General features: G+C 37.5%; 1 protein-coding gene across 1 annotated transcript in view; it reads left to right on the top strand.

Annotated features, from left to right (window-relative positions):
* GFPT1 (glutamine--fructose-6-phosphate transaminase 1) overlaps nt 1-24314 on the top strand; it is a 60405-nt gene that overhangs the window by 12599 nt on the left and 23492 nt on the right. Inside the window, exons 3-12 of the mRNA XM_052648438.1 lie at nt 194-301; nt 5675-5800; nt 13392-13450; nt 14401-14535; nt 15977-16038; nt 17537-17616; nt 17816-17869; nt 20715-20820; nt 22729-22892; nt 23936-24031. Of these exons, the coding sequence (XP_052504398.1) occupies nt 194-301; nt 5675-5800; nt 13392-13450; nt 14401-14535; nt 15977-16038; nt 17537-17616; nt 17816-17869; nt 20715-20820; nt 22729-22892; nt 23936-24031 (990 nt within the window). The remainder of the gene's footprint in view (nt 1-193; nt 302-5674; nt 5801-13391; nt 13451-14400; nt 14536-15976; nt 16039-17536; nt 17617-17815; nt 17870-20714; nt 20821-22728; nt 22893-23935; nt 24032-24314) is intronic.

Below are 24314 nucleotides of genomic sequence, written 5' to 3'. Positions count from 1 at the left end.
TTTCTTCATTTTTGTCCCTAGTGGCTATCATGGTCCTTGACATATAGTACGTTTTCAGTAAATTTTGAATTGATAATGAATTAGTTAGCTGAAAAAAAAATGTATTTTTCACTTATAAGTTCTGCCTTATGGTCATGGTTTCTAAGTCGTAGCCAATTTCTAAATCTTGCTTTTCTACCTCTGGATGATTCAGGTGTGGGAATTGACGGAGGCAATGATAAAGATTGGGAAGCCAATGCCTGCAAAATCCAGCTCATTAAGAAGAAAGGAAAAGTTAAGGCACTGGATGAAGAAGTTCACAGTAATGTACTTAGTTTGTTTTTTGTCCCCCCTCCTCTTTTCTTCCTTCTCCCTTCCTTACCAAATTATTTTTCTTCCCATATTTTGGGGCCCATTTTAAGAATAGTGATTCTTAAAGTTGAAGGGAAGGAAGAAAAGTAGTTTTGATACTGTTTGTACTGATTTTAATGTACCTTTGTTTCAGAAATGGTATTAACTGGGGAGGGAAATATTTTCAGTAATGCCCTTATTCATGTGGCTTCACTTGGTGCTTGTCTTCACTTTGGACTAAAATGCTGAGTTTGGATACATCATCAGTCTGGATGTTGCACCTTTTAGTAGGTCTGATATAATCAGGTAACTATCATATTTTTACCTCGTGATTCCCCGAGCATAAAGTAGTTGCCAGAGATATATGTTCCATCATGCAGGGTATACTTTACAGTATTTATTCATTATTTTATGCTTATACATTTTATTTTTCACAGAGAACTTGAAAACAAAGCAAGTAGTTTGAAGTAAATTGATTGAAAAAACATATAAAAAAATCCTCCACAAAACACAGGAAACAGTAGGTTGTTTATTATATACCTGCTCATATGGATGCCATCGTTATCACTGTAAAGGGGTATGGGTGAAAGAGAAGAACAATGGATTTAGTCATCTTTAATTTTTGCATAAGCCACACATTGAGCTTCATGGTGCAATTGATGCTTGAACAACGTGGGTGTGAACTGTGCAGGTTCATTTATATGGAGATTTTTTTTTTCCCTCCAGTGATAAATACTACAGTGCTACACCATCCATGGTTGATTAAATCTGTGGAGGTGGAACCTTGGATCCAGAAGCTGGCTATAAGTTACATGTAGGTTTTTGACTGCTCAGTGAGTCAGCACCCCTAACCCCCTGTGTTGTTCAAGGGTCAGCTGTACTTGTTCAACAAATTATGACAGTATTTATTTTGAATCTATTGTGGATAAGATTAGCTTGGAATAAAGCAGACACCCAAACAGCTGCACTTGAAAAACTTGGTTATAACTATTTGGTCTACTGTGTGCACTGCATCCTGTTTACCAGGTTGGATATAGTAGGTTTTATAGGAGAGAACAAGCAGATTAGTTTAAGATTCAGAGGAGAGCTAGTTCCCACAAGTTGGGGAAGTATATGTAAGGATTGGCTGCTAATTATATTTGGGCAGTGAAGGTGAGAAGGGAGGACCTTCTGAGTAGATTAGCTTGGGTCAAAGTAAGAATAGGGAAGGCAAGTTTGATGGAATGGTAGATACTTTTAAAGCTGCACTGTTGGTCAGTGAGTATGGGAGGCTGGAAAGGAAGATAGTGACCAGAATCACCATCTCTGAATGTCATCATATTGAAACATGTTCCCTCCTGCAGGAAAGTGATCCCTTTTCTGGAATGGTCACTTGCAGACAGAGCTGGTAAATTTGTACTTGATGAGTCCCTTGAGAGAGCAGTCTGGCACTGTCTAAATGGGAGATGCTTATCCCTGATGGCCAGGCACTTCCACTTGTGGGCGTGTACTCGAAAGAAACACTGTGACAAGGAGACATGACAATAAGATGGCATTGCAGCAAAGTTTAGAAGCAACTTCAGTGTCCACCAGCAAGGGAGTAGGAGAATAAGTTGTATGTGACAGTGAATTACCATATTTAGCTTTTGGAAGGCGTGTACCAGATCTGGCTGTGCTTTCTGAGAACCTAATATTGGAGTGAAAAAAAAAAACACAAAACCTGTGGAAGGATATGTACAGTATTGTGCTATTAAAAAAAACACTATAATTTATAGCTGTATTAGCACAATAGAAGTTTGAAGGCACAGGTGGGAAAGTTCTTGTGACTCCTTTGGGGAGGAAAGGAATGAAGTAGAGTATAAAGGAGGTACCAATTGCAGTATTATTATTATTATTATTTTTTACATTTCAGGACTTAAATAGATTTAAAGCATAAATGGCTAGAAATTAACATTTGTTAATTTGGAGTGTGTTGTTTGGATATTTGTGGTGTTTATTTTGTTATTGCCAGCAAGTGTTAGTGTTTAACCTCTTAACACAAAAGGGAAGGAAGACATCTCAAAAAAGGTCATTAGACTGGTTATTGGTAGCTTCTAACTTTGATAATACTTGCTGACATTTGTTGCTTTCTGTGTCCCAGGCGCTTGACTGAATGCCTTCTGTATAGTCCTCACTGTAACTGTGGAGTAGGTAAAATTATCTTCCTCATTTGCAGATGAGGAAATTGAAGCTCAGAGGAGCAGGTACTGACTTTAGATGGTGTTAACAGTAAAGGCAGTGAGGTTTGGGAGCAGAGGAAAGGCAGAAGAGGATTGCTATCCTAGATCGTGACAACTAAAGATTTTTTTCGTATTTTATATCTTGAAGCTGTAAAACACAAATGATTATATTAATATGTTAACATTTGTTCTCTGGGTGTAGGTGTTTAGGTATTTCATTATTACCAGCAAATTAAATATGTTTGGACTATTGAAAAAAAGAAAGATGACATCTGAGTAAAGGTACACAGAGGACAAAGAGCCTTGGGAGTGAATGTAGGGGGAAGAGAGAAGATGCAAGAAAGGAAGTGATTGAGGCATTCCAGCTCAGAAAGGTGGGCATAGGTAGGGAGTTAGCCTTCGTAGGGGTTAAGGGCAAAAGAAAAGCTGATTTAAACAGTTATGAGGTGAAAGAAAGCTGAGTAAGGTAGAGATTGAGGGACTACATAGAATTGAGTCTTAGAGTATAAAAGATGTCATAAACTGTTGGGGAATTGAATGAGCTCTCAGTTTAATTAATAAGGAACATGGGTACATGGCTTTAGAGTGGAGTAACAGTGAATAGAAACAGTCAGGATTGGAGCCATGATTCATCTATAAAACCTGAAATACTACTTGTGGGGAATTTGTGTATTGTTGTAGCAATGATTTTTTCTTATTAGACCTTAACTAAAGTTCCTTTGGCAACAGTGTACTAGATATGGTAATTACCTTGAATTTGAAATGGGTTCATTTTATAGACTCCTGTTACTTTCTCTGATGTACTCTCTCCTGCCAGTATGTGGGGGGACATACTGCTTTCAATTACAGGTAACCTTAATCCAAAAAAGCTAGTTACGTGTTTTCATTGCTTGTATTGGCCTGTTAAGTAGTAATAAACGGTGATCCTTACTTTTCTGGAGGTCATTTATCAGGTTGCCTTAATTATTTAGAACACCGTTAAATCAGAAAAGACATTGATGATTTTTCTCCATTGATTGATTGAGCTAACCAACAAAAATTTGAGTATCTGCTCTATATAGCTTAGTGCTTAGGATTCAAAGATAATAAGACAAGCTCCTTCTTTTTGTAGAACTTAAATTCTGGTAGAAGCCAGGTTGACAACATGTCAAATGTTGTAATAGTATAGCAGAGTGTACGCTGTGGTTTTAATCTTAGGCTCTGGAAGCAGCCAGTCTTGGCTTCAAATTCTATCTCTGCTTCCTATAGCCATGACCTAGGGCAGGTTTTGTGACCTTGTGAGCCTGTTTCTTCATCTATAAAATGGGGACAGTTATACCTAATAGTATGTAATTGTATTGTGAGGATTCAGTAATAGAATGAGTATCTATTGAGTACCTGTTCTATACCAGCCATTGTTCTAGGCCTGGAAGACAGAGAACAAGATAAGCAAAGTCCCTGCCCAGGTGGAGCTTACTATCTAGTGAGAGAGCCAGACAACAAATAAATACATATCAGGTAGGGATCAGTGCTATAAAGGACAAGTATGGTAGAGGTGACATTTGAGCAGAGATCATGTGATTGTCTGTAAGAGGGAATTCTAGGCAGAGGGAACACCAAGTGCATAGATTGTGTGTGGGCTTGGCCTGCTTGCAGCTGGAAGTCAGTGGGGCTAGAGCTCAGTAAGTGAGGAGTAGAGTGCAGGAGAGGAGGCTAGAAGAGGGCACAGAGGGTCTTCAGAACAATGGATTTTGCTGTTTGTTGGGAAGCCATTGGAACATTTTGCATAGGAAGTAACGTGATCTGACTTCTGCTTTGAATGGATCACTTTGGCTAGATTGTACAGAAGGAAGACTGGACACAGGGCCGCCAGTTAGGATTCTGTTTAGTAGCCCAGCGTAGAGATGATGGTCTGAGTGATAGGAATGGAGTGAGGAGGTGTCTGTAGTACCTCTCACAGGGTAAGCTCTCCATAAATGTTAGCTGTTGTTATTTGTAACAGGTGCATTGAGAGCTTTGAGGAGTGACTGGAGAGGGTTGGGAGATGAGGATGGAGAGGGGATGGAAAGTTAGGTGGGGGCCAAATGGCGAAGGGCCTTGTATATCGTGAAAAGGTGTTGGGGCTTTAGCTTGTGAGAAAATAGTTTTTGAGTTGTGTGTTAGAATTTGAGAATCTACGCATAAATCCCTGACCAGGTTTAGGATGATTCATATGGGTAACTAGGGATACAAACCACATTTTAAGTAACTGGAAGTCTATTCAAGGATTTTAAGCATTGTTTCTTGATCAGATTTGTATTTTAGAATGACCTTTGATTAGCCAGGATAAAACCCACAAAGACTGTATATTAAACTGCATGGACTTTCCTGTTCACACTTCTCAGCAGTTTGCTCTTAATTTCCACCTAATTTGATAAGCTTTGTTATCTGCTTCCTTAGCCAAATGAATTTTGTATGTAGGCAATTAAAAGGGGACATTCTTAATATATACTAGAACTTTTTTTTTTTTTTTTCTTTCTTTCCCCTGGAAGAAGCAAAAAGAGTTCATAGGGAGAAGGAATTAGAGTACCTGCTTTTTAAAACAGAGGAACAGCAGCCTGTAACCTCATGCTTTCTTAGTATTGCTTTGTTCTCAAGGACTGTTCTTTGATTTGGGAAACTTCATAATTGCAGTTTATGGTGTGAGATACAGGCCATTCACTGGGGACCAAAGACATTGTGGTCATAAGGTTGTGTGGCACTGAGAAAGTGAATTTTTAAAAAATGATACTAATTTTTTTTCAAAGAAAGGATTAAATAAGATTTTTAAAGATCACATTAACTCTTTTTGACCATAAGTTTGAAAAATTTCAAATTTGTAGAAAAATTGAAAGAATAGTACATTAGTCATCCATATACTTCATCTATTATTACCAGTTGTCAACATTTTGTCATATTTGCTTTATCTCTTTGTACACACTTTTGGGGTCATTATTGGAACCATTTACCCTAAATATTTCAGCTGCATTAACTCCTCTAAGTCTTTTAATTACTGTTTGAATAAGCCTGATCTTCAGTTATAATAATTGTATATTCCAGGTATAAGACTATAATAATTTAAATACAGCTTATGGCATTATCCCTACAGTTTGATTTAATATTGGAATTTTTTATTTTATCTTCTTCAGAACAACAAGATATGGATTTGGATATAGAATTTGATGTACACCTTGGAATAGCTCATACCCGTTGGGCAACACATGGTGAACCGAATCCTGTCAATAGCCATCCCCAGCGGTCTGATAAAAATAATGGTATGGACGGATTGTACACACTTTGTATTTTGGAAGCCAGTGGGTAGCACATGGATACATATATCACAGATAACTGGATATCATAGCAATTAATCTGTAATTATGTAAGTGTGTGCTTCTAAAAAGTAAGTACCTAGCAGATTGATGTGTCTCCTAAGAGACTTCTCCTTTCCTCTCCTTTCCTCCTTGCAGCTTACTCTGTTATTTGTACTGTTGAGTTTCCTACAGTCCCTTGCTAACGGCATGCATCCTGTGGTGTCATTTCACATGATTCATGCTTCTCTATGTCTAAATACTTCGATAAGGAGAAGCTTCTCCATGTTAACAGATTGATTGCCCAGATGTACAGATTGTCTAGGAAAGGCAGGATAAATGTTTAATTTTTCCCCCTTTATTTACCATTTTTCAAATGAAGTGGTTCTAATGGTCCAAGATGAACAGATTTTTTCATTGTTATTATAAATTCATGGATTTAAAATATTTTGTTTCAAAACACTGAAGTAGTTATCTATATTGATGCACAAAATTTCACATCTTTAGTCACTGGGAGCTTCTTCAGGTTGACTCCTGAGTACTTTTGATGTGATCCGAGTAGGTCCAGTAGTCTTTGTTATTTTGGTAGTTGAAGATGGTGCAGGTTTTTCTAATCCTGCCCCAAACTTGAAATCAGCCAGTTCTCTAAGGAACCCTAGTTCCTTTCAGTGGAAACAATAAAGACTCTAAGCCTGGGTATCACAGTGGCTGTGGTGGTGGATGTGGAGCAGATGCTCAAGTAAGGGTACCACTTACAGCGAGAGGGGTACTGCATACAGTGAGAGCTGTGGCCAGAGGGAGCGGGCGTGGCAACCACTGAACACAGCACTGTCTGTTCCCTCTTCTCCTGAGGCCTTGTTACTCCCCTCTGCCAGCTGCGGTGGGTGAGTACCTTTGCTGCAGGAAAAGGAGAAGGAAAGCATTGAAGAAAACCACCAAAGGAGTAGTAGAAACCCTGTCTTTCATTACTCCTGGGACACATAGTCTTCCAACAGTGTTAGTGGTGGGAGCAGCAATAGCAACAGCATCAGTAACCTAGACAGGGCCAGTGGGCTGGAAAGCAGCTCAAACCACCTCATCGCCAGTCCAGCCCACAGCATCCCCAGCCTGTGCCGAGCAGTCATGCTGTGCCAAGGCCCTTACTTCCACATCAGCCAGACCCTGGAGGAGGCCCACTTTCATAGCCAACAGCGCTGAGAATGGCTTCCCATGTGATGTGCTGGCAGTTTCTTGCCTTCCGTGAAGGAACAGTTCTGTGCATGTTTGATATTTCACCTTATAATGTTTTAAAAAGTTGCGCAAAAAATGGTTCTTGGGTTTTCAATCAGTATTTGAAATAACAGGTTAATAGGGGTCGCTAAGAGTTGGACATGGCTGAGCGACATCACTTTCACTTTTCACTTTCATGCATTGGAGAAGGAAATGGCAACCCACTCCAGTGTTCTTGCCTGGAGAATCCCCAGTCCCTGCTGCTGTCTGGGGTCGCACAGAGTCGGACACGACTGAAGCGACTTAGCAGCAGCAGCAGCAGCAGGCAGTTGTTTACTTGTGGTTTTGCTGCACTATTATGATTTCAGAAAGATTTTGAAGCAGTTTTTTATAGGGTGCTTTTGAGTGTGTGTATCAGGGTAACCATAGGAGGAAATCTCATCTGCATGTTGAATCCATAGTTTGTCCAGTTCAGATTGGTTTCTACATAGACCTGTAGGTTAGAAATTCTACTTTATGTAAAAAAGGCCTTTAAAAAGTATGAGAGCTTCAATTTTTAAAATTCAGTACACTAGAAAAGGGAGTGCTTCCCAGGTGGCGCTAGTGGTAAAGAACCCACCTGCCAGTGCAGATAGATGTAAGACACAGGGGTTCGATCCCTGGATGGGGAAGATCCCTGGAGGAGGGCGTGGCAACCCATTCTAGTATTCTTGCCTGAAGAATTCCATGGACAGAGGAGCCTGGTGGGCCACAATTCTTGGGGTCGCAAAGAGTCAGACATGACTGAAGTGACTTAAGCACAGCACAGCAAACTAGATAGAAAAGAGTATCTAGTTTCTAAAAAAAAAAAAAACAAAAAAAACACTAAGTTTTTTTCCAGAAGATAGAAAGCTTGATTTAGTTTTGCACTGAGATTAATTGCTATACTACCTCTTAGTATGCAGATGTTATGTTGAAAGTACTCTTTCCTCTGCAGTAGGAGAATAATCAATCCAAATTAAACTATGTAATAAGCACCCTCCCTGATAACTGTCTTCTCTCTATATTATATATTTGTATTTCCAGAGAGGTCTTTCAGACACTTGGATACCCAGATAACTTGTTACCATTATTCCTCCAGAGCCTACCTATATCACACTGCTCAGTTCTGACAGTCGAGAAATATAATGAATTTTTGTCTTACAAATTTGTCCCAACAGTAGCTTATGTGATCTCATTGATAGTTCCACCTTGTAGTGTCAAGAATTAAGGCATGGGCCTCCCTGGTAGTCTGGTGGTTAAGAATTCACCTTGCAGTGCAGGGGTTACAGGTTTGATCCCTAGTCTGGGAAGATCTCACATGTTACAGGGCAGCTAAGCCTGTGCGCCACAACTGCTGAACGCGTGTGCTCTAGGGCCCATGCTCCACAGTAAGAGAAGATGCTGCAAGGAGAACCCTCTGGACTGCAACCAGAGAGTAGCCCCACTCTCGCTGCAACTACAGAAAAGCCTGAGCAACAATGAAAACCCAGCTCAGCCAGAAAATTAAAAACAACAACAAAATCTAAAAATGAATTAAGGTATTGGTGAAGGCTGACAAAGTGTAAGCTATCTCAACTGATGTCTGAAATCACAAGTACTGTGAAATTATTGGAAAAGGATTCACTTTCTGCTTCAAGTAAGCCCCAGCAGGAAGTAGAGGGCCACATTCTACCACTGAACCTGGAAAAATGGATGCAGCATAGAAACAGATGGGCAGAGTCATCTCTAGAAGAAAGTGTTATTTAGAGATGGATTGTTCCTGTGTCATATAGTCATATTAGAGAGCCACCCAGGTTTAAATAAATTCAGGCATCTGTGAGTCGTCTTCCTCAGTGACAAACTGTCTCAATGAGGAGCCAGGATGGGTTGAGTCACCTGCTCAGGAGAGGGCTGAGGGGACAGCCTGCCCTTGTATGTGGAGGAAAGTGCCATAGAGTCTACCTGAGTCCTCCTGCCACTCTCTCTCCTCTCCACTGTGAGTCTGCACCACATACACAGCAGATCTGAGGAGCATGGATAGTTCTAGAAGAGAACTTTCCCTGTGAAGATTTGAGAAGGATACGGGGGCAGAATGAGATTTTTTCATGTGACGGAACTAAAGGTAGAAGATGAGGGTAAACTACATACCCCTTTTTCATGGTTGGTTTGTTCCTCTAAATGGGTAGGGTTGAAAGGTTGGTTACTTGAAGTAGAAATGTAGAGTTGTGAGAGAAGGGTTCACAGGCCTCTGCTTATGGAGTAGGTGGTTTGTGTAAGAATTTTTTTTTTTAACTACCACCTCCCAAGTTCTAAAATCATCTGTTTGACAAAGATTTTAAATCTTAATGGGTTTGATGGCAGGGAGTATGGAAAGAATACATTGCTAATGTTTTATCTAACAAAAAAGCAAACAACTAAGTACTGTAAGAAGACAAGCTGTCTGAACTCTGAGACACACGTGTACACAACACAATTCAGAAATACCCAGGAGGACCCCTGCAGGCTTAATGGACGGCAGCCTACTGAAACGTGTATTAACAAGAATGTGGAAAACTCAAGAAAACACATTTTTTAAAATTTCCTACCCAGCTGAAAGAAATGAAAGATAAAACCATCACCGAAACAACATAGTTTTTTCCCCAAATGAGTGCAGTTTTATAAAGCACTAGGCTAGCGATTATTTCTTTAAATTTTAAAATTTATTCTTTTGAATTTTCCGATCAGTTCAGTTCAGTCACTCAGTCGTGTCCAACTCTTTGCGACCCCATGAATTGCAGCATGCCAGACCTCCCTGTCCATCACCAACTCCCGGAGTTCACTCAGACTCACATCCATCGAGTCGGTGATGCCATCCAGCCACCTCATCCTCTGTTATCCCCTTCTCCTACTGCCCCCAACTCCTCTCAGCATCAGAGTCTTTTCCAATGAGTCAACTTTTCGCATGAGGTGGCCAAAGTATTGGAGTTTCAGCTTTAGCATCATTCCTTCCAAAGCACACCCAGGACTGATCTCCTTTAGAATGGACTGGTTGGATCTCCTTGCAGTCCAAGGGACTCTCAAGAGTCTTCTCCAACGCCATAGTTCAAAGCATCAATTCTTCGGCACTCTGCTTTCTTCACAGTCCGACTCACATCCATACATGACTATTGGAAACACCATAGCCTTGACTAGACGGACCTTTGTTGGCAAAATAATGTCTCTGCTTTTGAATATGCTATCTAGGTTGGTCATAACTTTCTTTCCAAGGAGTAAAGGTCTTTTAATTTCATGGCTGCAGTCACCATCTGCAGTGATTTTGGAGCCCCCCAAAATAAAGTCTGACACTGTTTCCACTGTTTCCCCATCTATTTCCCATGAAGTGACAGGACCAGATGCCATGATCTTAGTCTTCTGAATGTTGAGCTTTAAGCCAACTTTTTCACTCTCCTCTCTCACTTTCATCAAGAAGCTTTTTTTAGTTCTTCACTTTCTGCCATAAGGATGGTGTCATGTGCATATCTGAGGTTATTGATATTTCTCCCGGCAATCTTGATTCCAGCTTGTCCTTCCTCCAGCCCAGTGTTTCTCATGATGTACTCTGCATAGAAGTTAAATAAGCAGGGTGACAATATACAGCCTTGACGTACTCCTTTTCCTATTAGGAACCAGTCTGTTCCATGTCCAGTTCTAACTGTTGCTTCCTGACCTACATATAGGTTTCTCAAGATGCAGGTCAGGTGGTCTGATATTCCCATCTCCTTCAGAATTTTCTACAGTTTATTGTGATCCACACAGTCAAAGGCTTTGGCATAGTCAATAAAGCAGAAGTAGATGTTTTTCTGGAACTCTCTTGCTTTTTCGATGATCCAGCGGATGCTGGCAATTTGATCTCTGGTTCCTCTGCCTTTTCTAAAACCAGCTTGAACATCAGGAAGTTCACGGTTCATGTATTGCTGAAGCCTGGCTTGGAGAATTTTGAGCACTACTTCACTAGCGTTTGAGATGAGTGCAGTTGTGCGGTAGTTTGAGCATTCTTTGGCATTGCCTTTCTTTGGGATTGGAATGAAAACTGACCATTTCCAGTCCTGTGGCCACTGCTGAGTTTTCCAAATTTGCTGGCATATTGAGTGCAGCACTTTCACAGCATCATCTTTCAGGATTTGAAGTAAGTCAACTGGAATTCCATCACCTCCACTAGCTTTGTTCGTAGTGATGCTTTCTAAAGCCCACTTGACTTCACATTTCAGGATGTCTGGCTCTAGGTGAGTGATCACACCATTGTGATTATCTTGGTCGTGAAAATCTTTTTTGTACCCGAATTTTCTGTTAAACACAAGAAATAATCTCCATCCCATCCTGCTTATTTTCTGCAGTCTTGGAAACCTGAGATACATTTCTGTTATGAGGCTTCTTGATAGTAAATGGGCACCTTTTAAAACTTCTGTTAGTTCAAGCTACTAACACCGTGTTTTTATATATTTGTGCTCAAAAAAAAAAATAGTCTATAAACCAGGGAAGTGCTTATTGCACCTAGGCCTTTTCAGTGGGCAGAGCTAAAAGACACACACGCACGCACGCACGCACAAATTTAAAGAGAAAATACAGATCATTTTACACTAATGCTTCCAATTCAAATCCAGGGCCATACAGTTTTTATTTTACCTCATTGATTTATATGTTTCCTGTCAATAACACTTTAAAACTTAGTTCTTAACACCAGCAACATACTTATATGATCTATCAAATGATACATGTACAACAGAATCATACTGCCAACATTGCCACAACAGTATATTTATTGTTTTTTGTTAATTTCTTATGTACTTAAGGGATATCTCTCTAGGGATGTATAATCAAATTACTGTATTTTGGAATCACTTGGACTAATCCTTCTGTACTTGGTTTTGCTGCTAGCTGGGTACAGCATTCTGTTAATGTATTTTATTTTGAATTTTAGGGATTGATTTTCTTAAACAGTTTTTATTTAAAATATTTGCATAGTTCTCTGAGGTCACACTTATAAAAAAGACATACTAAAATAAGTCTAGCTTCTATCTTATTTCCTCCTCCTTATTTCATCTCTTCCTGTATATAAGCATTTAACAAAATTTTTAGTTTCTCTTCTTTCATGGTTTTTAAAAATAAGTGAATACATACATATGTATATATGTATAAATATGCATATGTATTTGTGTGTATGTATCCCTTTGAGGTAAGATTTTGTAATTTAATTCAGAAGCCACCTTTTTTAGGTTTTTCATACTTCACAAAATTACTGGATTGGATTAGAAAGCAAACTACTGAAATTTTTAACACTGACAATCTTTATAAAAGATTCCTGAAAATGTATATCCATAATTATATTTTGAGAATTTGGCTTTAACTTCAGGATTTATATCGGCTATTTATGATTCTCTGTGTTCTAGCATTAAAATTTTTAAAAAGTTTTTATAGTGTTTTGTGGTATCTTATTCTAGTGACCTTTTTTTTTTTTTTTAAGTGACATGTTTATTTTATCATTTGGTTTATAGTTCATTAAGTTCAAGCTCACTTAATGTAAGACCAGAATATTAGATCTTTAAATATATTTTGATAGTTATCAAATGTTATCAAAATAAAATTTTGATAATTGGATATAAAAGTGAATTTAGTAGTAATTTCTCTCCTGACTTATGTGAACTTTGAATAATAAATCCACAGTAGTAGTCTTTACATACACTCTTAAGAGGCTAAAAATGTTGTCAACTCTTGATATCACATTTTTAACATTTTTGAAAGTTATTTAATCAAAAATATGAATAAAAATTATCCCACTATCATCTGTATTTGATCTTGGAATTTTCTGGACCTCAGGTAAATAAACTATAGAACTGAATGACTTTTTTTCTTGCTAAGTTCTATAACCTTAGTTTTGAATTCATTTAGTGTAAACTGGATAAAGCCTTTCTCTTTAAACTTTGGGTTGTTTTATGTATAAGAATGAATGAACAAAGAAGTGAGAATACAGTTAGTTCAACCCTTTCATTTTGCAAATGGAAGAAACTGGCCCAGGGAGCATGCTGCTTTTGCGTGATGACATTGGACTGGTAGTTTAGCCACAGCTGAAGTTGATGCCTCTAAACTCCAGTTTATCCTATTAATTTGCTATGCCCACTTCTAAGCACTGTGTGCTTTTACATGTGGACTATGCTGCTGATCTACCTGAAGGTAGTCTGATGATGAAAACTGGATAATACTTGATTACACCTGGAAGTACAGTATGTTACAAATTTTTTGACATGAGAAAAAAATCTATTAATAGTAATGGTAATTTATTTTGTTTATTAGACCTATAAGTTTTTTGGTCATCAGTGATTTTATCTCTTTTTAGAATTTATTGTTATTCACAATGGAATCATCACCAACTACAAGGACTTGAAAAAGTTTCTGGTAAGTAAAGTGACCTAAAAAGACCACCAGTCTTTGAGAATATTTCTAATGAGAGCATTTAGGTTGTTTGGGATGTGCAGTAAATCCTATCTAGGTATGATTAAATAATTCCTACGACAGTTACAGGGTGTGGTGGTTTATTGGACTTTTCTTTGTTGACAGTGGAACTTTTTTGTTTCTTACATGAAAAGGAAATAATTATTTGGCTTTATTATAAATGACCCAAAAGCATCAATAAAATTAGAATTTGGAAGGGTCTCTTTTGCATTGTGAGAGGCCTTGTTTGTCATTTTTAAAAGTTTCTAGAGTATCAGAAGACTTAAGACAGATTGAATGGAGGTTCTATGCCCTAAATAGCTATATACTACATAGTCATGATAATGATGATGACCTTTATTAGTGATTGAGCAGAGCTGTCCAGTTCAACTTCTCTGCAATGATGGAAACTTTCTATACATGTACTGTCCCAGAATGGTAGCCACTGTCCATGTATGGCTGTGGAGCTGGGATGAATGAGGAACTAAATTTGAAATTTTATTTCACTGTAAATTTAAACAGCCACATATAGCTAATGGCCATTGGATTGGATAGTGAAATATCACCATTAAAGAAAGAATCATTATGTTCATAATGAAATTAATGTTTTGTGAATGTTATGTATTTCATTATATTTTAATTATTTTAAAATTTATTTAATTCATATATGGCATATACAGATTTGTATAATTATAAGTATTATATTTGTTCACAGGGAATACCTTACTATTTTGGGTTCCACATAATTAGATGGTGACCTTAATTTTGAACAGTAGGTATAATTGGCTGTATGGTGGTCAAAAAAAGACTAGAAGTTGGCTAATGAGATTGTCAAGGAAAAAAATTATGTAGAAGATTTAGATACTATGAATATTTCCTTAAATGTATCAACTTTTTTTCCTTTCTAATTATAGGAAAGTAAAGGCTATGACTTTGAGTCTGAAACAGACACAGAGACAATTGCCAAGCTTGTTAAGTACATGTACGACAATCGGGAAAGTCAAGATACAAGTTTTACTACCTTGGTGGAGAGAGTCATCCAACAATTGGTATTAAACCACAGTTTTAAAGATAGTTATTGCCAATGTTAATCACAACAAACAAACACTTAAAATATGATAAGTAGGAACTAGCTAATTTTTCAAGTATTTTTTGCTTTTATTCCTCCATATATGCAAAACTATTCAATTTGAATAATTTTGAGACTGCTGCTTTAATGATTTTACTTCTTTCACTATAATTTAGTGTCATGGGAATGAAAAATAGTCTAAATGTAAAGAGTTTGTCGAAAAACTGCATACTCATACACAAACCCATACATACCACACACAAGCATGTATACAGTACGTAAGTTGGGGATTCATCACTTTCTCACTTCCTGCTCATTAAAGTGTTCTTCCCAGTCAATAACTTAGCAAAAGGTAGCTTTGGTGAAATACACACTTATTATTCTGAGATAATGTCTGCATGTCTTTGAGCCAGTACAGTCAATTAATTTTTCCTTATGGGGACTTTTACTTGGCACTGTACCTTTTCAGAAAAATATTTCCCAGCCCAAGAGAAAAGTGGTATTTTTTTTTTCATCCCAATTGTCCTACTTTAAAGATATCAAAGATACACAAAGGTCCAAATACATAGTGACTTCCATTCCACCCTTCTATCCCCACAACTCTAGCTTTCCCATTTGAAAGCTCTTTACTTCTCTGTAAAGGTCCAACCCTTCCTCCCATCTCCACCCAAATCTTATGGTGTCTGCAGCAAAAGGAATGAGGAAGATAGAGAAGGTAGAAGACTGTTCCTTCCCTTTACTCAAGGCAGAGTGTTGTGCTTTCCCAGCCTTTTTTTTGTTTCTACTCATTGTATAACCCAGATTGTTCTGTTCCTTCCCTCTCCTACCTTGTGTTCCTCCTTTATTCATTCTTGATTTCCTTAGACCCTGTCTCTGAGGAGTTTGGGTTGAGGGGGTGGTATGGTGTACATGTTAATAATTATGATTGTGTGTGCTTATGTCTCAATATCAAGGGTCGCAGAGAGTCAGACATGACTGAAGCGACTTAGCACAGCACACACAGCACATCAAGTTCAAAAAGAATGAAAGTTAACAGTGATGTAAAATTTCTGGGCTAGAGAATGAGTTTTGAATACGGAGCTTAGTATCTTTTCTGACTCTGCCCTTCCTTTACTAATGCATAGTATGGGACACAGGAGAAGTGTTGGTAGCACGTACAAAGGTGACTTTTATAATGCTCTGTTTTGGAACTATTATCTGTTAATCCTGTTTTAAGAGTGGGCTTGTTTAAAAAGTGAATATTGGATACATCAAAGCTGGAATAAGTGTCTGCCTGAAATTTAGGCTAATTTATAAAGTAGTGCAAAAGAGCAGTGTGTGAACTGAAAATTTCTGTGCTGAAGCCAGTATATTTTAGGCATTTCTCATTTAAGAGTTGATTATAATACATATTGCTGATGCACTTTTTTTCCCCTCTATAGGAAGGTGCTTTTGCACTTGTATTTAAAAGTGTCCATTTTCCTGGCCAAGCAGTTGGCACAAGGTATATATAAATTTAATCATGACTAATATTTATATGTATTTTGAAACTTTTGAATTATAAGCGTATTCTCTTTACACTATAAAATGATCCTTCACTACAATGGCTCTGCCTTTTCTAGAGATATTTGTGAGAATCATCCCTTGGTATCCATGAGGGACTGGTTCTAAAAACCCTTGTGAATACCAAAACCCATGGATGCTCAAGTCCCCTGTATAAAATGGTATGGCATTTGCGTATAATCTGTACACATATCCTGTACACTTAAAAGCATCTCTAGATAACTTACATACCTAATATGATGCAAATCTTATGTACATAATTGTAAATCCAATGTATATACTACCAGTGTGTAAAAATGTTGCCAGTGTGTGGCAAATTCAAGTTTCGCTTTCTTGGAACTTTCTCGAATTTTTTTTTCCCTGAATATTTTCAATCCACAGTTGGTTGAATCTGCAGACGTGGAGCCCATGCATATGGAGGTCGACTGTATTTTTTTTTTCACGTGTCTTATCTGTTGTTTTACTATTCTTCTATGTGATGGAATCGCTTAACAAAGCAGAACCATTCTGGCATTTGTAATTGGCCTTTTGTCTGCAGTGGGGCACCATTGTTACTTTGTGAATTTGGAGGTTGGGTATTCTATACAATATCCATAGTTTTTGGAACTAAATATTCTAGATAGAGTCCTCAATGATTGTATGATTATTGCTTTTGCTGGGATATTCAAGCCTAAGCATTAAGTCCTTTTGAGAACAGTGTGGAGGCCTAAGACTTGATAAGGAGAGGAGTCTTTAAAAAGTCAGAGGAACTAAGGATAAAGTGTTGAATGTTCATATATTGTTCATCTATCAAAAGAAAGTTTCCATTTAATGTTAAAAATGAGAAACTTTTTAACGCATCATCATAGAACAGGGGTCTGCAAACCTTTTCTGTAATACTGCAAGCGTGCTCAGTTGCTTCAGTTGTGTCCAACTCTTAGTGACCCTGTGGACAGTAGCCTCCTAGGCTTCTCTGTCCATGGAATTCTCCAGGCAGAATACTGGAGTAGGTTGCTGTTCCCTCATCCAGGGAATCTTACCGACCCAGGGATGGAACCTGCACCTCCTGCATTGCAGGCAGATTCTTTACCCACTGAACCACCTGGGTAGCCCTTTCTGTAACAGGCCAGATAGTAAATATTTTAGGCTTTCTTGGCCATGTCATGTCGCTTCTGTGGCAGCCACTCAGTTTGCTGTTGTAGTGTGAAAGCAGCCGTAGAAACAAGTAGAAGAATGGGCATGGCCGTGTTCCAGTAAAAGTAGACAAACCTGGCTGTGGGTCATAGTTTGCTGACCTTTGAATATTTTTAAAAAACTCATTCTTTTGTTACATCTGAAGTCGACCTCAGAGGGAGAATTTAAGCATTATTTGAATAGCATTCCTTTGTCATATTTACATTTTGTATCATTACTGCATTATTTAAAAAATGGTTTAATTCTGTTTAATTTTGTACTAACAGACGAGGAAGCCCTCTGTTGATTGGTGTACGAAGTGAGCATAAACTGTCTACTGACCACATTCCGATTCTCTACAGAACAGGTAAAAACTATTCGTATATTATGGCATGAGGAAAATGTATAAATTGAGTGCAGTAGATATAAAGACTTGTTTTCCATAAATTGATTAAATGCCCATTTGATCAGATCCACTCATATATATAGTTCTGTCTAGACATGAAAAGGATTTGTTTTTGTAATTTCTCTGACGAGTAGAATTTTTTTCTGTTGTATATCCTTAGCTAGGACTCAGATTGGATCAAAATTCACACGGTGGGGATCACAGGGAGAAAGAGGTGGGAAATGCACTCTGCATGGATGGGGAGGAACCTTTATCCTCTTTTGTTCATTCTTTACTAATTCTTTGTTCTTGGAGTGAATGAATGTGCTGGGCCTCTAAAAATGTGCTTATTTTATGGGGAAACATATTTTGACCTTATTTTTCTAATTTGCAGAGTATATTTTGTCTGTCTGCTTTTGCCATTGAGAAAACTGCTTTTAATAATTTGTTTCTTTAAGATCTCTGAGATTTGAGAAAATGGTTGAAATTGTAACTTTTTTTCTCTTTGTTTTAAATTAAAATCATATAGGATATATTATTATAAATAAGATGCTAAGATTAGGAAAAGAGCATTGTGTGTTAGGCTGTTATAGAGTGAACTCCATGGTAGTTATTTGAATAATTTAGCTGAAATATGTTTAAATGGATTTTGTTTTATGCATGACATTTTACTTTTCGATTTACATTCAATATCTTGATTGGGTTTGTTTGAATTTGGAATTTTTTAAAAATTTATGTTTGAAATTTATCTTTTCAGCCATACAAACTGGATCATTTTATTGATATAATTAGCAAAAAATGATGTGTTCTTTTAGTTTACCTTTTTACTAAACACTTTCCAGGTAAAAGACACAGGGAGTGGTAAATTCAGGAGATTGAAACCCATATTATTGATGCATAATTCTTGGCTTCTTAAAAAAGATTTAACAAAGTACTCTAAACCTATCCATCCTTAGATAGTGGCTGCTTTCACTATTTTATCTAGAGCAGACAGTTATTTCCTTAAATAACCTTCAAATCCTGAGGTGTTAGAATTTATTTTCCTCTTCCCCTCCAACTCTCTTTGGAAGTAAAGCTAGTCTACCAGTATAAATTTTGGATCCAGAGTTCCAGGTTTCTTTTAATGATTCTGCTTGCATATATTTATTACTTACATGTTAGCATTGTACATTGTCTTAGGCTGCTTTTAGAAGCAATAGAAAAATATTGGCTAAGATCTTAAGAGGCTGGAAGAAAACTTTATAATGAGACAGATATTTTTGAGATCAGGGGTTGTGTTATAGTAATCATGATTTTTCTAGCTCTTAGTAGGTAAAAAGTGTTTGAAGTACAGCCTCTTGTTGAAGAGGCTGTGTACAGGGGAAAACATGGGAGTGGCTTTCAGGCATTGCTTTTTCTCCAGGTGTAACCACTGACCAAATAAAGTAGGATGATAATAATTGTTTTCCACTTAAATCAGGTGAAATAATCAATAGATGGAAGACGTTTTACAGATTGTAAGAGTCATATAGATGTATGTAAGCAGTGTTTATTTAAATAGGCAGTGATACCTTTACTTCTTCTATATATTGTAATTAAGTATGCCTTGTTACTTGAAGAATGAGATAACCAGTATTGGAAGAAAGAATATGGTGAAACTCAACCCCAGCAGGATATTTTATAAGCAAAGCTAGTTGTTTTTATGTAAAAAATGTAGGTGCTAGCCTATCCTTTTGCCTATTTTTAAATTTAGTTTTTCACGTACAATAAAGTTCATTCTTTCTGATGTCCAATTTCATGAGTTCTGTCAAACACAGTCAGTTATATAACCACCTCCGCAGTCGAGATAAAGAGCAGTTCATCCTCTATAAAGTTCCTTCAGCTGACTCTCTGTAGTCAACCCTTGTCCCTGTGTCCAGCCTCTGGCAAACACTGACCTGCTTTATCTTTCTGTAGTGTTGTCTTCTCTGAGATGTCTTCTTATACTTATTTTTTAAAAGCATCGTGTCATTTCTACTGTTGGGTATGGATGGGAAGAGCTGTTTTGTTTTCATGCCTAAATCACATCAAATAATCATGGACTGTGGAGAACTTTGGATATATGTTACTAAGAATAGTTACTACCAAGTTTTTGTACACATTGATTTTAGAGGATGGACACAGTATGAGTTCTTACAAGTGTATTTATAGTATTCTTGGGCCATTGTGTCCATTGGTTATAAGGTCTGCTGTGTCCAGCTCTTTGAGAAAGGTGCTTTTTTGTCTCTGAGAATTTATATATATAGTCTAAAGTTAATAGTATTTTCTGTATTTGACTGATTGGTCAAACTTACCTTCCAGTTTTGACTTTAGTCAAAGAGGAAAAAGAAATTCTTCATCAGCAGCTTAACAAGTTAAGTAGAGATGCCAGAATTCTAAAGTGCTAGAATTAAAAGATGTTACCCTTACAAAAGGAGTACACTTTATCCTGACTTAAAAGAAATGTAAGAAAATCCAGTTTTAAGAAAGGAGAGGTTCTGGGTTTATAGTTCCGGTCCTTAACAGTAGCTGCCTTGTATGGTATACCATAGTTAGTATCATTGTTTTGTTTTTAAATCAGAATTAGTATAGCCTGAACTTTGATTTGTTACTTACCTTTAAAATCTAGAGAAGTTTTATTTGGAGGTAATAAAAATATGCCACTAGCCTTCATTTTATTTTTCATTGCATAATTTTCATATTTTTAATGTAATTTTAATGTTTAAGTGCACAAATTTTTATGTATTCCATTAAGTTTTGTTTAAAGTTAAAATAAGGCTATACATACATTTAAAAAGTTAGTGACATCATTTGCCTTTCACTTGGAAAAGAAATATTACATTAAAAAATGCATAACATAGCACTGTATATGCCACGCTGTCTGATGGTTGCTCTTTCACTCTGTGCCCTTTGTTCTTGTTGGCTTATTGCATGGAAATAGGGTGATCTACCTGGCATTGAAAAGTTGCTGGAATTATTTTGCATTGCTATGGTTTTTTGTTAATTTTGTAGAAAGTTTTGTATATTTATAAATCAGCCATGGTTTTCTGTGTGTTTGCTAATTCCTGAACTCCATGCTCTAGGCAAAGATAAGAAAGGAAGCTGCAATCTCTCCCGTGTGGACAGCACAACTTGCCTTTTCCCTGTTGAAGAAAAGGCAGTGGAATATTACTTTGCTTCTGATGCAAGGTGAGCGTCACTGGTTGATACAGAGAGAATTTTTAGTAAAGCTTCTTAGGCTGCAGGAAACCAAAAAGTCATTTTGTATAAATCTAGTCATGCTGTATAGGAGAACTTTGCTAATTAAGATTGTGAAGGTGACCATTCTGGGGTCCTAGAATGTCTTTTCTGTCAATTCAGAGTATGTAGGTCCATCTACAAAGAAGAGATAATGGTCATTGAGACTTGTTCTGATATATTTACTTTGAGCTTGTGTATTTTTTGGTCTCTTCTTTTAGAGCTATAACCCAGGTTTTATAGGGAGGAGAGATTTTATTTATTTATTTTTACTTTTTTTTTTTTTTTTTTTTACTTTTTATTTTGTGTTGTGGTATAGCCGATTAGCAATTTTGTGATAGTTTCAGGTGAATAGTGAAGGAACTCAGTCACATATGTATCAGTCCTCTCCCAAACTTCCCCTGGGAGGAGAGATTTTTAGGTTGGAGAGTAGAATGGCTTAGCATCATACCAATGATAGTATACTTGCTTACCCAGATTGTAGTTTTAATCCAGTGTGGACACATCTCTTTGATTGAAAAATAACTGGCAGCAAAATCACTTATATAGGAAATAGTACTAGACTGAGACATTTTGAGAGAAAATGCAGTAGGATGCTTGGAGGCATTTATAAATGAAATTTAAATAGTAATGAGTATAAAATGGAATCACCCAAATTGCCAGCAGGTGTTTGAGTCATTCATTGTGCCTGAAAGTAAGGGGATCTGAAAATGAATATTCATGCAGGTTAGGACTGCAAAGGGTGTATTATCTCAGTGGGAAAGCAAGCTTCACTATTTTCTGAATTTTACAGGTGTATAGGGTATGTAGTCAGTGCTGAGATGTGTCATTGCTGTCATTAAGTAGGCTTGTTACAGAGTTGACAGTTTGGGCTGGAAGTTATGAGAGCATTTCAACATTTTTTCTTTCACTCATACATTCATATTGAACACTCCAGCAAAGTAATGTACTGGGCTCAGGAGACAACGATGAGTAAAAATAAAAATATTACTTGTCCTTAAGGATCTCTTCCTTAATGAGGAGAGACAGATTTTAGTCAATAGTCACCAAGTATAGAATTCCAGTTGTGACAAGAGCTACAGAATGCTTGTGATAGAGTGATTTAACTTTCCTACTGGTACATTTCTTTAAGAGAGTGATGTTTGAACTGAAACTTAAGGAGATACTAGGAGTTAACTCAGTGAAGAGGTGGAGGGGAAGAACATTCATTCTCTGCAGATGGATCAGCCTGTGGGAGCTAGAACGGGTGTCAGTGTGTCGAGTAGAGAGAGGAAGTTTGGTGGGAGATGAGGCCAGAGAAAGAGGTAGGGGGCGTGGTAAAGGCATTTTGATATTTTCCTGAGAACTAAAGGGAAGGTGTCAGCTGGTTTATTGGGTGAGGGAGAAATCTTGATTAGAATTGACCTTTGATACACGTTTTGGCAGAAATGGAGAGTGGATGGAGGGAGGTTAGAGGGAACAGGGGTGGAAGCTAGGAGGTTCCTGCAGTAGTCCTGTGAGGGCTGGTGGTAGCTTGAACTGGTTTGTGGTGGTGCACACAGAGAAACTCTGGGAAATATTTAGGAGTTAAAATTGGAGGACTTGGTGATGGGTAGGATGAGAAGGAAATAACCATGCCTTCTGATCTGATCTTATCAAATTTGGCTTTGGTTGTTAGACCGAGGTTTTTTTTCATTGTCTGCATTGACCACCCCCTCCTTCATTTCTCTGTAAGGAATAGCATTGATAACCGGAAATGTATCAGAGATACTGCCAGATGCAACTTTGTATTTAACCTTGGTCCTTTTGTTCTAATGATAGTTATATTTATAGTAATCATCCTAGATTATTGATTGTTCTGTCTCCTGGAACATTTCGTAGTGCTGTCATCGAACACACCAATCGCGTCATCTTTCTTGAGGATGACGATGTCGCCGCCGTGGTAGATGGCCGTCTTTCTATCCATCGAATTAAACGGACCGCGGGAGATCACCCTGGACGAGCTGTGCAGACCCTCCAGATGGAACTCCAGCAGATCATGAAGGGTGAACGTTTTTGTCCTGTTATAGCTCAGTGTCCTCGATGGAAAGGATACATCCTCCTTCCTGTCCTGGTGTAGGAATCTGATAACACAGGATAGTGAAGGGCTCACACCAGAAAGGGGGATGATTCTTTGGAGAAAGTATCTGCTCTTTTGACCATATTTGGTACCAACTAACTCATGGTTTGTTGTTTCTCACATTAAAAAAGAATTCAATCATTTAAATAGTACAGGGAAGCCTGGCATGCTACAGTCCATGGGGTCACAAAGATCAGACATGACTGAGCGACTGAACTGAACTGATATTTTTAAGATTCTTTATAAGTATAGTTTGTGTTCTCTTCTTTATTCCTCTCTTCTCTTTGTGCTTCAGTTTTCTCATATATGAAGTGGAGATCATAGGACTTACCTCACTGAGGTTGTTTTGGGGATTAGCCCTGACGACAGTGCCTGACATGCTTAGTGAGCTCTACATAATGTTTGTTACTATTAACTATTGGGATTATGGTGATAGTGGTTTTTATAGTCCTTTCTGATGGGGTTGTAGTTAAAAATAAGCTGAAGTTTATTGCATAATGGCTATATATGTCAAGTCTTTACTATATTAACCCACACTACCACACTATGAAGTAGCTGCTAGAATAGATTTAACTGGTTAAGGAGTTTCCCAGAGCCTCTTCAGTTCAGTTCAGTCGCTTAGTTGTGTCCGACTCTTTGCAACCCCATGAATTGCAGATAATAACAATAGAACCATTATTTGAATCTAGATCTGACTCTAAACCTTAAGCTTGTGCCACTCCCCTGTTTTGCTGTAGTTGCATATTTTAGGTATAAAGTTAATCAAAGCATTTTTTTCTCCATACTTGCTTATTTTTCTTCCCATAGGGTAAAGTGTCATAAATGAATATTGTTCTCTACTGCATGACCTTTTGTTTAATTTCATTTACTAAGGTTATATTGAACGAGATAGACTTTTAGTTGAATATAAATTTCCTATCCTTTGGCTTGTTAGTTTTTGTTTTAATGATACAATTTATATTACTTTAGGCAACTTCAGTTCCTTTATGCAGAAGGAAATTTTTGAACAGCCAGAGTCAGTTGTGAACACAATGAGAGGAAGAGTCAACTTTGATGACTATACTGGTAATTACATATGAACTATGTTATTATTTCAAAGTCTCATGGGGGTTGACATTGACAGCCTTATTAGAGTTCATTGTCCTTTATAGCCTTACAGAATAACTGTGGCTGCCAGCTATCAGTGGAGCCCAGTCCTCTTTTAAAAGTCCTTCAGTGTGTGATTCCACTGATAACGAGGTTATATCTAAGTTATCCTTAGGGGCTGAGGAGAGGAGGGAATGGGGATTTAGTGTTTAGTGGATTTATATCTAAGGTAGATTTGTAGAGACAGAAGGTAGACTAGTGG

Source organism: Budorcas taxicolor, chromosome 11 (genome assembly GCF_023091745.1).
Source record: "Budorcas taxicolor isolate Tak-1 chromosome 11, Takin1.1, whole genome shotgun sequence".
NCBI lineage: Eukaryota > Metazoa > Chordata > Mammalia > Artiodactyla > Bovidae > Budorcas > Budorcas taxicolor.
Note: the sequence above shows the minus strand (reverse complement) of the source record. Positions and strands in the feature narration are given on the sequence as shown.